At 36.2% G+C, this 12,281-nt stretch overlaps 1 protein-coding gene across 5 annotated transcripts; it reads left to right on the forward strand.

The window, feature by feature from the left end:
* The first annotated feature begins 72 nt into the window (after positions 1-72).
* LOC310640716 (uncharacterized protein) lies at positions 73-7,631 on the forward strand. Of its 5 annotated transcripts, XM_083363203.1 has the most exons (4): positions 165-554; positions 1,681-1,720; positions 3,829-4,601; positions 6,561-7,631. In XM_083363203.1, exons 3-4 carry the CDS (start codon positions 3,861-3,863, stop codon positions 6,618-6,620), a joined length of 801 nt encoding a protein of 266 aa, XP_083219329.1. In that variant the 5' UTR covers positions 165-554; positions 1,681-1,720; positions 3,829-3,860; the 3' UTR covers positions 6,621-7,631. The 5 variants fall into 5 exon arrangements, with proteins under 5 accessions (XP_083219327.1, XP_083219328.1, XP_083219329.1 ...); XM_083363201.1 differs by lacking the exons at positions 165-554; positions 6,561-7,631 and adding an exon at positions 73-134 and having other exon boundaries at positions 3,829-6,279; XM_083363202.1 differs by lacking the exons at positions 165-554; positions 6,561-7,631 and adding an exon at positions 144-157 and having other exon boundaries at positions 3,829-6,279.
* The last annotated feature ends 4,650 nt before the right edge of the window (positions 7,632-12,281 follow it).

Consider the following 12,281-nt stretch of genomic DNA (forward strand, 5'->3'; position numbering starts at 1 on the left):
TTTGGACCATAGAGACGGCGTGATGGAAGGAATTCCTACGAAAGAGAGCTGTAAATATGCCCTTTTTTAAGATGGCGGAATGGGCTCGCTTTCCCTTTTTACTGCATTGAGGTATCGCGGGGTTTCACTAAAAGGTTGGTGCACGGCGCGTGGGCCTGTAAGTGACGCCTTACCGTGTTGTGTTGTTTTTTTTTTGCCGTTCTGGTAATCTGAAACGGGAAGGGAGGAATGAGAGGGAAGGCGGAGTTGAAGTTCACCGGCCTGGGTTCCGCTGTGGCTGGCCTACCGGGGAAGAAAGAGCCTCGGCTTCAGATGGCCTGCTGTACGCAAGTGGGCAGAGACTTGACGAGGCCAAGAGGGAGGAGGCCGCTCCACCCTCTTTCCTATGGGTCCTGTGGCCCTTTGCTTTTTCTACGTAGCATCCTCGTTTGGGAAAAGCCAAGTGCAATGAAATAGCGACAGGGATCTGCCAAATGGAGAGAAGCTTCTCCTTCTCCGTTTGGAAGGACAGCGCTCAGTCACTGACAGCCCAGCGAGCGATAAAGAACATATAGGTATTCTGGAGTTTGCTGACAGTAGGGTAGGTAGGTTTAGGTGGCTGGTAGGGTTCGTCTAACCTGTTTTGGAAAGGTTCTAGGTCAGGAGAACAGAATCGGGCGGTATAAAATTTGAATTAATTGTTATTTATATGTTTGCAGCGAAAACACTAATAGTTGTTAAGTGGTGCCCAAATACTAATGTGTTTATTCTATTCATCCATTACAGTTCTTCCACCCTTCTGTTGTCTTATGTTTTCTTTGGCCACCTGCTCTGCAGATGTGCAATTTTTTTTAAAAAAAAAATGCAGGCTGCTGGAAATTACGCATCTATAATCTAGGTACACAATTTAAACTTTGTATTTTGAAGGCTTCTTCCATTGTATAGAAATCAGGCATTCTATATGGGGGTGCCGATTACTCTTCCTTGTGTTTCCATTCTACAATGCTTTTTTTTCTTCATGTCTATGAAAAGTGCATTCATTCTGTTTAGGGCAGAATTTCTTTGCGCATATGTTTAGGAGAAATTAAAGTATGCAGGATTAATATTTAAGAATGTATACAGTACTGGAATTACAAATTTAGTTTAAATAAGCTTTGTAGCTAAGTCGATTTTTTCATAGACTACAGTTTTTGAAAAGATGCAGAGAATTTCCATTGTGTATAGTAAAGAGCATAAGTAGTTAAAAGTTGATAATGCAGAGCAGATTTAATGTAGTTGTGATTAATAACTTGTTATGTTCAGCTGCAAACGGCTCCAAAAATACCTTTGAGAGGAAATGGCTCCAAAAAAATACCTTTGTGAGAGGATTCTTTCTTACTTGGGAATATTGCAATTTCCACCAGTGGAAAATATATATTTATTCATTTAATACATATATTTCCACATTCCAAAGACTTGTGTGGTATCATTATAGAAAAGCAGACTAATTGAGAAATAATGGTCAAAACTATTAACTTTAATAAATTATAACCAGAAATATTAAGTATATCCACTAGAAATCTTAAACGCCTCTTGGAATAGGTCAACTTTTAAGGAATTTATAAAGGATAAGAATAATGGAACCACTGAGATTTTTAGTAGGATGGCATTCCACAAGGGGTTTCAACTGCTGAGGAATAAGATGTTCTTATTTTTCCCTAGATCTTATATGGAGAAGGAACCTTCAGCAATCCAAATAAAGGTCAGTGTCCTGAATAGGTAGAAGCTATTTCAAGCAGATGATCCTGAATTATTTTAATTTATATAGGCATCAAGTTGTCATGTGAATCAGGGCATTGTACACAACTGCAAAATATTACAATATAATTATATACAGAGACAATTTCATTGAATCAAAAATAATTTAAAAATAGGTAAGGTGATAATAAAACATTCTGGCCAATTCCTCTGGGAATAGTGAAGTCTTAAGAGCCTTTCAAAAACAAGGCAGGGGCAAGACTATCTAAATCTCAGCAGGCATGAAGGCACAAAAGACATGCCTCCTAGTTCCTACTAGATGACACAGCTTACATGATAGGTCAGACATGTCAAACACAAGGCCCGGGGGCCGGATCCGGCCCACGAAGTGGTTTCATGTGGCCCGCGAAGCCATCCTGGAAACAGTGAGGGAACGGCCCCCACTGCCTTGGCCCTGGCCCAGAGACCCTCCTTCTGCCAGAGACCCTCAGATCTGTCCCACTCCTGCCCAGGCCCCCATAGGCACCCTTGATGCGAACGATGTAGAGCTGGCCATGCTCACCCAGTAGGCCATACGCACTCTAGCCACGCCCACCCAGTAGGCCACGCCTGCCCAGGCCACGCCCACCCAGCCCCTTGAGGGCAACCGCAATGCTGATGCGGCCCTCCATGAAATTGAGTTTGACACCCCTGTGATAGGTGCATGCCTAGTTTTTCAGATCTTACTGGATGCTAAGCGGAAGTTGGGTTTTAATTCATTTTGAATTTGCCTGATGGTCAATATTGAGCCCAATATTATGTATGAAAAGTAGCTCTCACCTGCAAACAATTAGGCTATTACATTTTGGTTCTGCTGTAGCTTCAGAGTAGTTTTAAAAGGTAGCTCCTGTAGAACAGGTCCCCAACCTGTGGGCCGCAGCCTGATAGTGGGCTGTGGCCTGCAGGCCACGCTGGCCACCCCGCTACTGCAGGGTGTGAAAACAGGCTGCTGCCATGCTGTGGGGCACAGAAACGGCACTGCGTTGTGCAAGAATGGGGCAGGGCTAGTGAATATCACATGGGCACTAGCCTCGCCCCATTTACATTGTGCATGTGCTTGTGGCCCGTGCACACGCACGCGGGTGTAAAATTGCTTCCCCCTCCCTTTCCCTTTGGTCCGCCAACTGAGAAAGGTTGGTGACCTGCTGTAGAACATAATGCAGTTTAATCAGGAGATGGCAGTGACATGGCTTTGTTGCTTTTATTTGTCTTTTAGGTTATATCACTGAGTTTAGGTTATATCACTGAGATGGGCAGCATGTAAATTTAATAAAATATACTTTATTGCATAAACATTGTTTTATAAATCTGTATTAATTGTTTGGGAAAATATTAGTTACCTCTGTCAATATTTCAGTAAATAAAATAATATACTAATGTTTTATTCACTTTAATGAAACTGTTTCATTTTCAGATAGCATATTTATTTTAAACGTTAATAGTCCTCGCTTACATTCAGTCCCATTCAAGTTATAATGGTGTTAAAAACATTGAAAAAATAACTTTACAGTTAGTTTATGATCTTTGCAGCATCCCTCAGTCATGTGATCAACATTCCAGATAGTACATATCCTGTGTGGGTGTTTATTTTTCCCCTTGCAAAGTAGAGAGAGAAGGATTGCAAAAGAGTAAGCTGTTTATTCTTCTACGCATCAAAGGCAATGCAATTATGCTGGCCACAGGAAAGGGTCAAGCAAAAGAGAGCCTTTTTTCTACCCCACCCCTCTCCCCTTTAGCAGAGTGAAGGAGTCAGTCTTAGGCTGCCAGTGTGACCGCATTGCTTTTGACAGTCAGCAGGCATTTGAACATTCTAAAGGGTGGAGGAATGGTAATGAGGCAAACAAAAGCTAAAGGTGTGAAACTGAGTAGTCTTGTCTCTTCCAGCTGGGGAGAGCACACTCATATGGTGTGTGATTTCCCATTTGAGGATTGTTTTGCTTAGTGGTGGAGTTGCCAATCCATGTTACAATAGTTAAGGGAGAACAACTTGTATAGCATTTTTAAAGTTTTTGAATTAAAATTTTCATTTTAATTTTTGGTGCTATTTCAGCTAACATCTTCCTTCTTTTTCAGCTTTTGATATAGAGAGACTTTAAACAGGAATTATGGCAGCTTTGGATAAAATAAAAGCAAAAAAAACTCTGGGAACTGTTGATTATGTGGAGTCATCTGAGTTTGCACAAGGAATTCTGCCTACAAAGAAGGATGTCATTCAGAACATGTTGTATTTGTTGCATCCAAAAAGGGCTGGTCAAGCACAACGATCCAAAGAAGATGCTGCCCAGTTGCTTGCTGAACTTTTGCAGGAACATTGGTTGTTTTGCAATCTATGTACCATAGCAACACAGAGCATAAAGAAGCATATTCTGAATGTATATGAAGAATTCTCAAAGTTATACCAATCCAGAAAACGAAGAAAAAATGAACTGTTTATTCAGAAAGCAGATGATTTCAATAGGAGTTCAGAACAGCTTTTTGATATATTTTGTACAGACACTGTTACACGAGAGAAATTGGAGCAGTACAGTGGTGTTAAGATGACAGATACTGAATGGAAATTCCTTGAAGATCAGAGGAATGAAAGAAAAATGTACTTTGAGGACTTCATGGACAAAAAACAAATGGAAACAATAGAAAGACGAAGAAAGGTTGAATCATTAGAGCATTTTAGAAAAATTGCAGAGGAAGAGAAAGAAGCTCGTAAGCATAAAGAAATGACTTCAAACAGGGATGAACACCCAGTTGAAGATGTTAATAAGAATAAAGATGAGCCCTGTCTTGAATATAACAAGGGAATTGGAGGGTTTTCAAATAAAGCAAAAAGAAAGCGTCTGTCTTCTTGTTGGGTAACTGGGACTGCAACTTCAACCACTTACAATGAATCAGTTCCTTCTGAAAATCAGCATCTACGTATGAATATCAGAAAAGTCAGACCAGGATTCTATGAGACTTTTGACAAATAGAAGAACTGCTAGTTTGGCATCTGAACTTTGGAGGAGAGAGTTAACTTAGATCTTAAAGTACCCAGATTATTTGGGAGTTGGTGTAGATAATTATGTTGGGCTTCCTTGTGCAACAGCAGCACCAAAAGGATTGGTAGAAATAGTCCATGGAAAAGATTAAGATGATAGTCATTTAGTTTTATAGCAATATATTCACAAAGAGAAAATATTAGTTATGAAAAAACTTATCATTAGCAAAAAGAAGTCTGAAGTTCCAATGCTTATAAGCTAAAAAAAAATGAAGTAGACGTGAACAGGTTACATTCCATGAGAATTATGTATGTATGTCAACAACTGCTTAGGAAGATAATGCTTTATCCGTTATGTACAGCATTTAAATCAGACTGGGCATACTAAAAATCTTTTGCTAAAAACATAATATGGAGGTCTGAGAAAGAAAAAAGTGAACAGTAAATTAATTAAATAATGTGTTCTATTCCAGCTCTGTATCTCTGGAGTTTGGAAGATCATATCCAATTTATTAAAATAAGTAACTAAACATGCCTATTGAAAGGAACAGAATTCATAGTCTGCGTAACATTGGAATATTGAGGATCACAATAAACTGTAAACTCAAACCATGACAACTAAAACTATGTCCCTTAAGGAAAAATAATAATTGGTCCCAGTGATTCAGAAAATGCTGTTACTTTCTAGGGGGGAAAGAAAACAAATACTTATCTGACCCTAAGAGACGTAGTATATATAACTTGCAGATAATACACTGAGATTTGAATGGTTTTAGGTATTTGCACAAAAAGTAATCGGTTGCTTATTTGACCTAGTAGATAAGTAGTTGCTAAGAGACCCTATACTTTGGCAAACCAATTCTTGTAGATAATTTGATAGCTTGTTGAAAGAAAACAGGAATTTTAAACAATGGCTTTAGATATCAGTGTGCTGATGATAGCTATCATTTTTCTGAATTCTTGGCAATTAAATAACTTGGTTGTAATTATGTCAAAAAATAAAATCTGTAGTTAAAAGTAAGATGTGAAGATGTGTACACACAATATGACAAAATAAGGTGAACTTGCCTGAGTTAAAGAAAAAAGTCTCATAGACTGATAATTTTGACTGTGTAAACTGATGTTTGCAACAACAGAAATATCTAGCTACTTATATCAACTGACTTTGTAAGTTGTTGATTCTTTAAAGTTTTAAAACTTAAAATAGTTTCAAATCTTTACCTTATAATACTAGAGTAGTCCCATGGTGAGATAGACAGCAAATGAATTCAATAATATTTTAATAATTCTGCATAAATTAGGTAGGTTCATTACACGAGCTATGGTGGCACAGTGGCTAGAATGCAGTATTGCAGGCTAACACTGCCCACAGCCAGGATTCAAACCTGACTGCCTCAAGGTTGACTCAGCCTCCCATCCTTCCGAGGTTGGTAAAATGAGGACCCAGATTGTTGGGGGCAATAGGCTGACATTTGTAAACTGTTCAGAGAGTTCTGTAAAGCACTATGGAGTGATAAGTCTAAGTGCTATTGCTATTACATATTTTTGCTTCATTTCACACATCTGAAAGCTTTTTTCTCTATTTTTAGCATTGTGTTTTCCATTTAACTCTATAACAACATGACTACTAAAACAGTACACACATGAATATATGAGTTAAAAAGTTCAAAATGGTTTTAATTATGTAATTGTTCGGTAAGGAAAGTATCAATTTGAATACTAAAATAGCAACAATAAAAGCACTGTCAGAATTAAGCATATTGGTTAAGTGTGCCTCTGGGGAGTCTCCAAATAAGGTGCTGTATGTTGACAATAACTCCAATTTGTTCTGTAGATACTGGAATTCAGAGGCATAAACATCCTGAAAAATGGTAGTGGCAAACCACCTGCTTAGAAAACTATGTAGTCCTCAGGAATGAAGCTTTACTCTAAAATCTGGTATTTAGAGCCATATAACTTCTAATTATTCATATTCTGATACTCCAAGAAAATTTTGAATCTTCCTTTAAAATCATTTAAAAAGTGACTTGTTTTGTAAAAATGAATTTATATGATTAAATTAAGTGGTGCATTATGTGGAATAGCTTCTTGAATTTCCCGCCATTCACCTTCACCTGATGATCTCAGATTCTGGTGTTATGAAGAAGAAAACAGAAAATTAGACTTAGTTGAGAAGCTTAGTAAGTGGGGGAAATGAGTCATGGCCCTTACTTTTTCTTTGAAAGTCCTGAAGATTAAGGAATATACAAAATAAATCACTTGAGATGTTTTTATATAGGATATAGTATAAAAATTTTAGAATAATGGAAACTCAGAATGAAATCTTGAGAATGGGAAATGTATACCTCCTAGTTTAATTTCTTTATACATACCTTTTACAGCTAAAGAAAGATGTTGCAGTATGTTAACTTTGTATTAAGCTTACTTGAGCAGTACCGTGATCAGCTACAGAATAATCAGTTGCATGACCAAGTCAATTATTCATACAAATGTAAGAAGGCTCTGAAATAACAATTTTAATTGTTTTATAAACTCAAGTTTTTTTTTCTGGCCAAGAATAAAATTGCTTAAAAGCAGTGTTCTGAATATTTGCTGTGCTTTACATCAATATATTAAAGCTTTGTTGTCTTTATGAATATTAACAGGATCGGCATCTCCCTGACCTAACTTTAATGCATCTGTTCCATTTGTCAATTTGTGGAAGTTGAAACTGGAGGTTGAGCACAATTTTATTCTTTCTCAAACCTTTGCAGTTTTTCCTTTTCTTTTGATTTCTAACTTGCAAATCTGTTTCTAATACTTATTCTGTCACGTGAATAAACACCTCTGATTGCTGCTGTTTCCTGTTTTAGGTCTGATATAGAAAGCATTCACCATGTACCCTGGAAGAAGAGAATAAATGCTTATGATATAACAGTCTCTATAATCTATTGTTGCATTGCAGAATAATAATGTCACTGAAACGGTGATTGGGAACCAATCCAACCTTTGAGGAAACCCTAACCATAAGGTTGAGTCAACTACTTAGAAGGCCTACTTAGAAGGCCTGCTTCTTAAACCTACTTTGTCATTATATGGGAATAGAATCAGAAGTCTGATGCTTGGCTTGAATGAATAGAATTTTTGTTGACAAGGCATTTTCTAATGTATCACACACGGTCATATCAATCAAGTTGAAATACATGCAAATTCCCGTCAGAATTTGCAAGCCAATTGGGATTGCAAATATTAATAAGCTCTGATAGCAAGTTCACATTGATCCTCAGCAGCTGAATCATTCAGAATCTGCAGCTTTTGGGAACAGGAACTCTCGAATTTGTCCAAAGTATGCGTGTACCTCCTGTCCATATTTTTCTAAATATGCTCAGAGCATGTACACATGCAATAGAGTTCACTAATGTTAACTTGCTTGGGCCAGTTGGCACATTTGCAATTTTGAGATTATGCCCCAGCACTCTTACAAAATAACTATGAGACTTATCCTCCGCCATTCCCTATAGTCCTTACAATGCCCTTTGCTACCTTAGTTTGCTTTTAGGTTTTTGGGGGTGCACATACATACTTTATAGCTCAGGGTTGCAGCCTCTCATTTAACATGGCAGTTTTGAAAATAAGCTCGAGACTGCTACTATATTTGTATTACATCAGTTCTTTGTGTAGCTTTATTACAGAGTAACAAAATAATGGAGCCTGGTGATCACTAAGAAAAGGGTCAGCAGATATATTGGGCTTCGTGAGAATAAAATTTAGGGCTTACATAAAATATCCCATTCATATTGTTTACAATTATAAATATAACATAGTTAATTATAGTGCAGTCTTTACACTTCATTTGGAAGTGATGGGTAACAGTGCTTTGATTTGTATTTCTCTAGTTCTTTGCTAAACACAATTCCTAGATGTGATGGCAAAGCTTTATTTTGGTGAACGATATAATTTTTCATTAGCTTGTTCCAAACTAGGAATAAAGTTGACTAAATGCTGACTGTTTTTGAAGTTTTATTTATTTATAAATAAATTCTATTTATTTATATTTATGTATCAGATTTAGAAACTGTAACTTGCTCACAGAGCAATTTTGTTAGCACTTTCTTATGCAAAAATGAAGGGTGGGGTTTGATTTTGCTTACCCAGGAGGATTCTAAGCCCTCGTTTGTCATCTTTCCTTACCTTTATGTGATCAATTGGCTCAACTATTTTTACAAAATTGCCTTCATACAAAATGTAATCAGATTCTTGATTGTTTTAACTTAATACTTTCTACAACAGTTCTCCCATTCTGGTATATAGCATTATGAGGCCCAGAATTCACATGCTATCATGATTATGGGAATTGTAATTCAATATATGTAAAAAATGGTGGTGCCTACTCAAGTCATTAATCATAGTTTATAAATAGTGAATGGAATTGCATGAATCAGATCAGCAATGTAGTTAAGCACTATGAATGAATTCAATCCTTAACTAGTAACAACCCTCAATGATTTCAGGTAAGAGTCTCCCAGTGCCAATTTCAGCTGAAGAACCATGAGTACTACAAAATGGAATGAGAGAAAAGTTAAGCTAATACATTTAGCAAAATGTAATGAATGGAGAATTAAATAAGAATTACTGGAGAATAGGTTAAAAGGAATTCACTGTTAAAAACAGTTATCTGTTTTTAGCTTCCAGTTTGCCCATGCCGCCATTATGGATGTTTGGAGGATGGCTCTTGTCTTCCACGTCCAGTTTCGCATTGCTGGGGGGGTGTCCTAAAAGGGCTGAAGAGTCACCCTGGAGGGGCGACCAGCAAGAAGGGGCTTTTGCAGAAATGCGGGGGGGGGGCGCAATTCCCCCGTTAGTGCCTCCATTCCCTTCAAACTGGTGAACAAAAGACCGCCCATAGCAATACGGCTGGTCACTAGGCTTCAGACAGCCGAAGGCACACTTACTACCAGGCAACATTAAAGCAGTGTGGCAAGATCAACCTCTTTTATACTCCAATCTTCCTCTTTTCACCTAAATAAGCTGCTAAGTACCTTCCCCACTGCGGAGAGGGAGAGGGGATTTCAACCCTCCCTTCAGAATCAGCAGTGATTGAACTTCCAGGGGTGTTTTAAAAAGAAATGTTGAAAAAAAAATTGGACCTCAACTAGAACTTTATTCCTTTAAAAAAACTTGTGGACTAAAAGCTTTTGACTATTTATTCCTTACTTCCTATTTTTATTTGAAAATTTGGCTCTGCTCTTTTGAAACAGAAGAAACAATTGAAAAGAGATTAACAGGCAGTTCCCTAAAAGAAAAGAAAAGAATTTTCTAAGCACTTGGGGGACACCGTGAGGCTAAATCTGAAATTGCAATCTGACACTTAAAAAAAAGAAAAGAGCGAGAGACTTGGTCGAAAACAAGATACTGTAAGACTAACCTTGAACACCAGATGTGAGAGTCCACCATGGAAGAAATACAAAAACAAATTTATGCTATGATGAAAATAACCTGCCAAACTAATCAGTTTCTTTCCACAGCCGGTGATGAAATAAGAGCTTTTGGAAAAAAACTAGAAAGCGTCTTGGATAAGCAAACTCAAATTGTGACTATAACTAATAATTTATCGGGACAGAACATAACAGAAGAAATTGAACAATTAAATACCCTGACAGAAGATTTAACTACTCAACAAGCAGACAAGAGAAAATTCAGAGAAAAACCTGACAAAATGGATAGAAGTAAAAATTTGCTACATAAAGCAGAAGGAATTTGAAGATCAAAATGAGAAACAGATGGAAGAAAAAATGGACAGTCCAGGACAATTCCGCCAAGAGAAGAAAATAATTAGAAGATTTGGTATTTCTATCAGACCCCTCAACCCTTCAAAAATGGAGATTGGAGGGTCATTTCAATACAATACTACAACACAAGAACTCTTTGATGACCCTGAAGCAAAGAAACAAAGAATGACATGGCAAAGGAAGAAAGCCAGAATAAGATTGAAGAAGAATTGATATATTTAAGAGGCCTGAAACGGAAAATGTCTAAATAGACAAGATTGTACTTGGATTATGAGAGATTGTTTTGATGTGCAGATAAAAATACTGGCTAATTAAAAAACTTGGATGTGAGAATATCGTTAAATTGAAATATTGAATAGTTTAAATGAAATTGACTAAGATGCATTTATGTTAAGAGTGATATAATGTAACTAATGTACTTAGATGTAGTGATAAGAATAAAATTATAAGTCTAAGCACGAGAGAGCAGATATAAAGGAGAAGAGAAAAGATGTATTAAATATTGAAATGGGAGAAATTTTGGTTATTGAATTTACAGTATGTGGAAATTATAATGAAAACAGGAATATTATATTGTATTATTAACCTGTTGATATGGAAATGAGATAGACAGGATGTGTATCTAGATTATTAGGCACTGGAGAGGGAAGTGGGGTCACCTAGAAACATGAAAATGATAAACTTCAAACGTTTAACTTTAATATTAATGCAAATTAAAGCTGGAAAAAATTATAAGCTGATTGATGTCTTAAAGATGAAATGTTAAAATAAATAAAACATAAAAGTATTGACAAATGCAAGGAAACCATTAACTGATAGATAAAATAAGAAGTATGTTAATTTAGATAAGAGACAATATGTATTTAAGGAAAAAAGAGAGGAAATATTGGCTATAACAAACTGGAGATTTGTAACAACATGTACCTGTATGAAATGGAACTACTGTAACCCAGACACCACATTGGTTCTCAAAGATATAAGTGTAATATTGGAAAATCAATAAATTTATATAAAATAAAAAAGAGACAGTACATAATAGGGGGAAAAGAGAGGAAATATTTACTGTATTAGTTTGAAATTTGTACTAATGATATTTGTATGTAATTGAATTATTGTAATCCAGTCGCCACATTGCTTTTCAAATATGTAATTGTAATATTAGAAAACCAATAAAATTTTTCAAAAAAACAACAACAAACCAGTTATCTGAGTTAGTTTTTCTAAAGCCAAAATACATCAATAATCCTCAGGATGATCTGAATTGAATACTTTTATTTCTTTGGTGATCATTATTGTGGGCTTTTCCTGGCTTCATTTTAGTGAAGACGTAATGATAAAATACCATGGAAAGTCGATGAATTTTGTTAATAATTTAAAGTGGTATGAGACTAATTACATACTTGGAAGTAGTGGTATTTTTATTTTTTATGAAATGCAGTTTCTGATCCAATTCTCATAGAACTAACATAATAGAATTCTACTCACAGCTTTTAGCTGTCACCCTGATTTTCATGGAGTGAAACAGTATTAGGTTTTCTAAAACACTAAAATTCTAGGAAGCTCATTGAAATTCTGAAAAATGAGCCAATGTAAAGATAATCCTAGGATTTTATTATTAACAAACAGCTTTAACCACATTATTTTATTACTATATAACAAAAAACTTTAACGTTACTTTATTAAATAGCTTTAACATTACTTAAAACAGTGTAGAAAAGATCTGAAAAGCCTAGCTTATCTTTCCTTTCTTCCTTGAGCAACACATTTTTCCCAAGTCAGTTGAAATA

Source organism: Vipera ursinii (assembly GCF_947247035.1).
Source record: "Vipera ursinii genome assembly, chromosome: 5".
Taxonomy (NCBI): Eukaryota; Metazoa; Chordata; class Lepidosauria; order Squamata; family Viperidae; genus Vipera; species Vipera ursinii.

Excerpts from the sequence above, each read along its gene's own strand:
- LOC310640716 (XM_083363201.1), top strand. The coding sequence starts at position 3,861 with ATGGCAGCTTTGGATAAAATAAAAGCAAAAAAAACTCTGGGAACTGTT.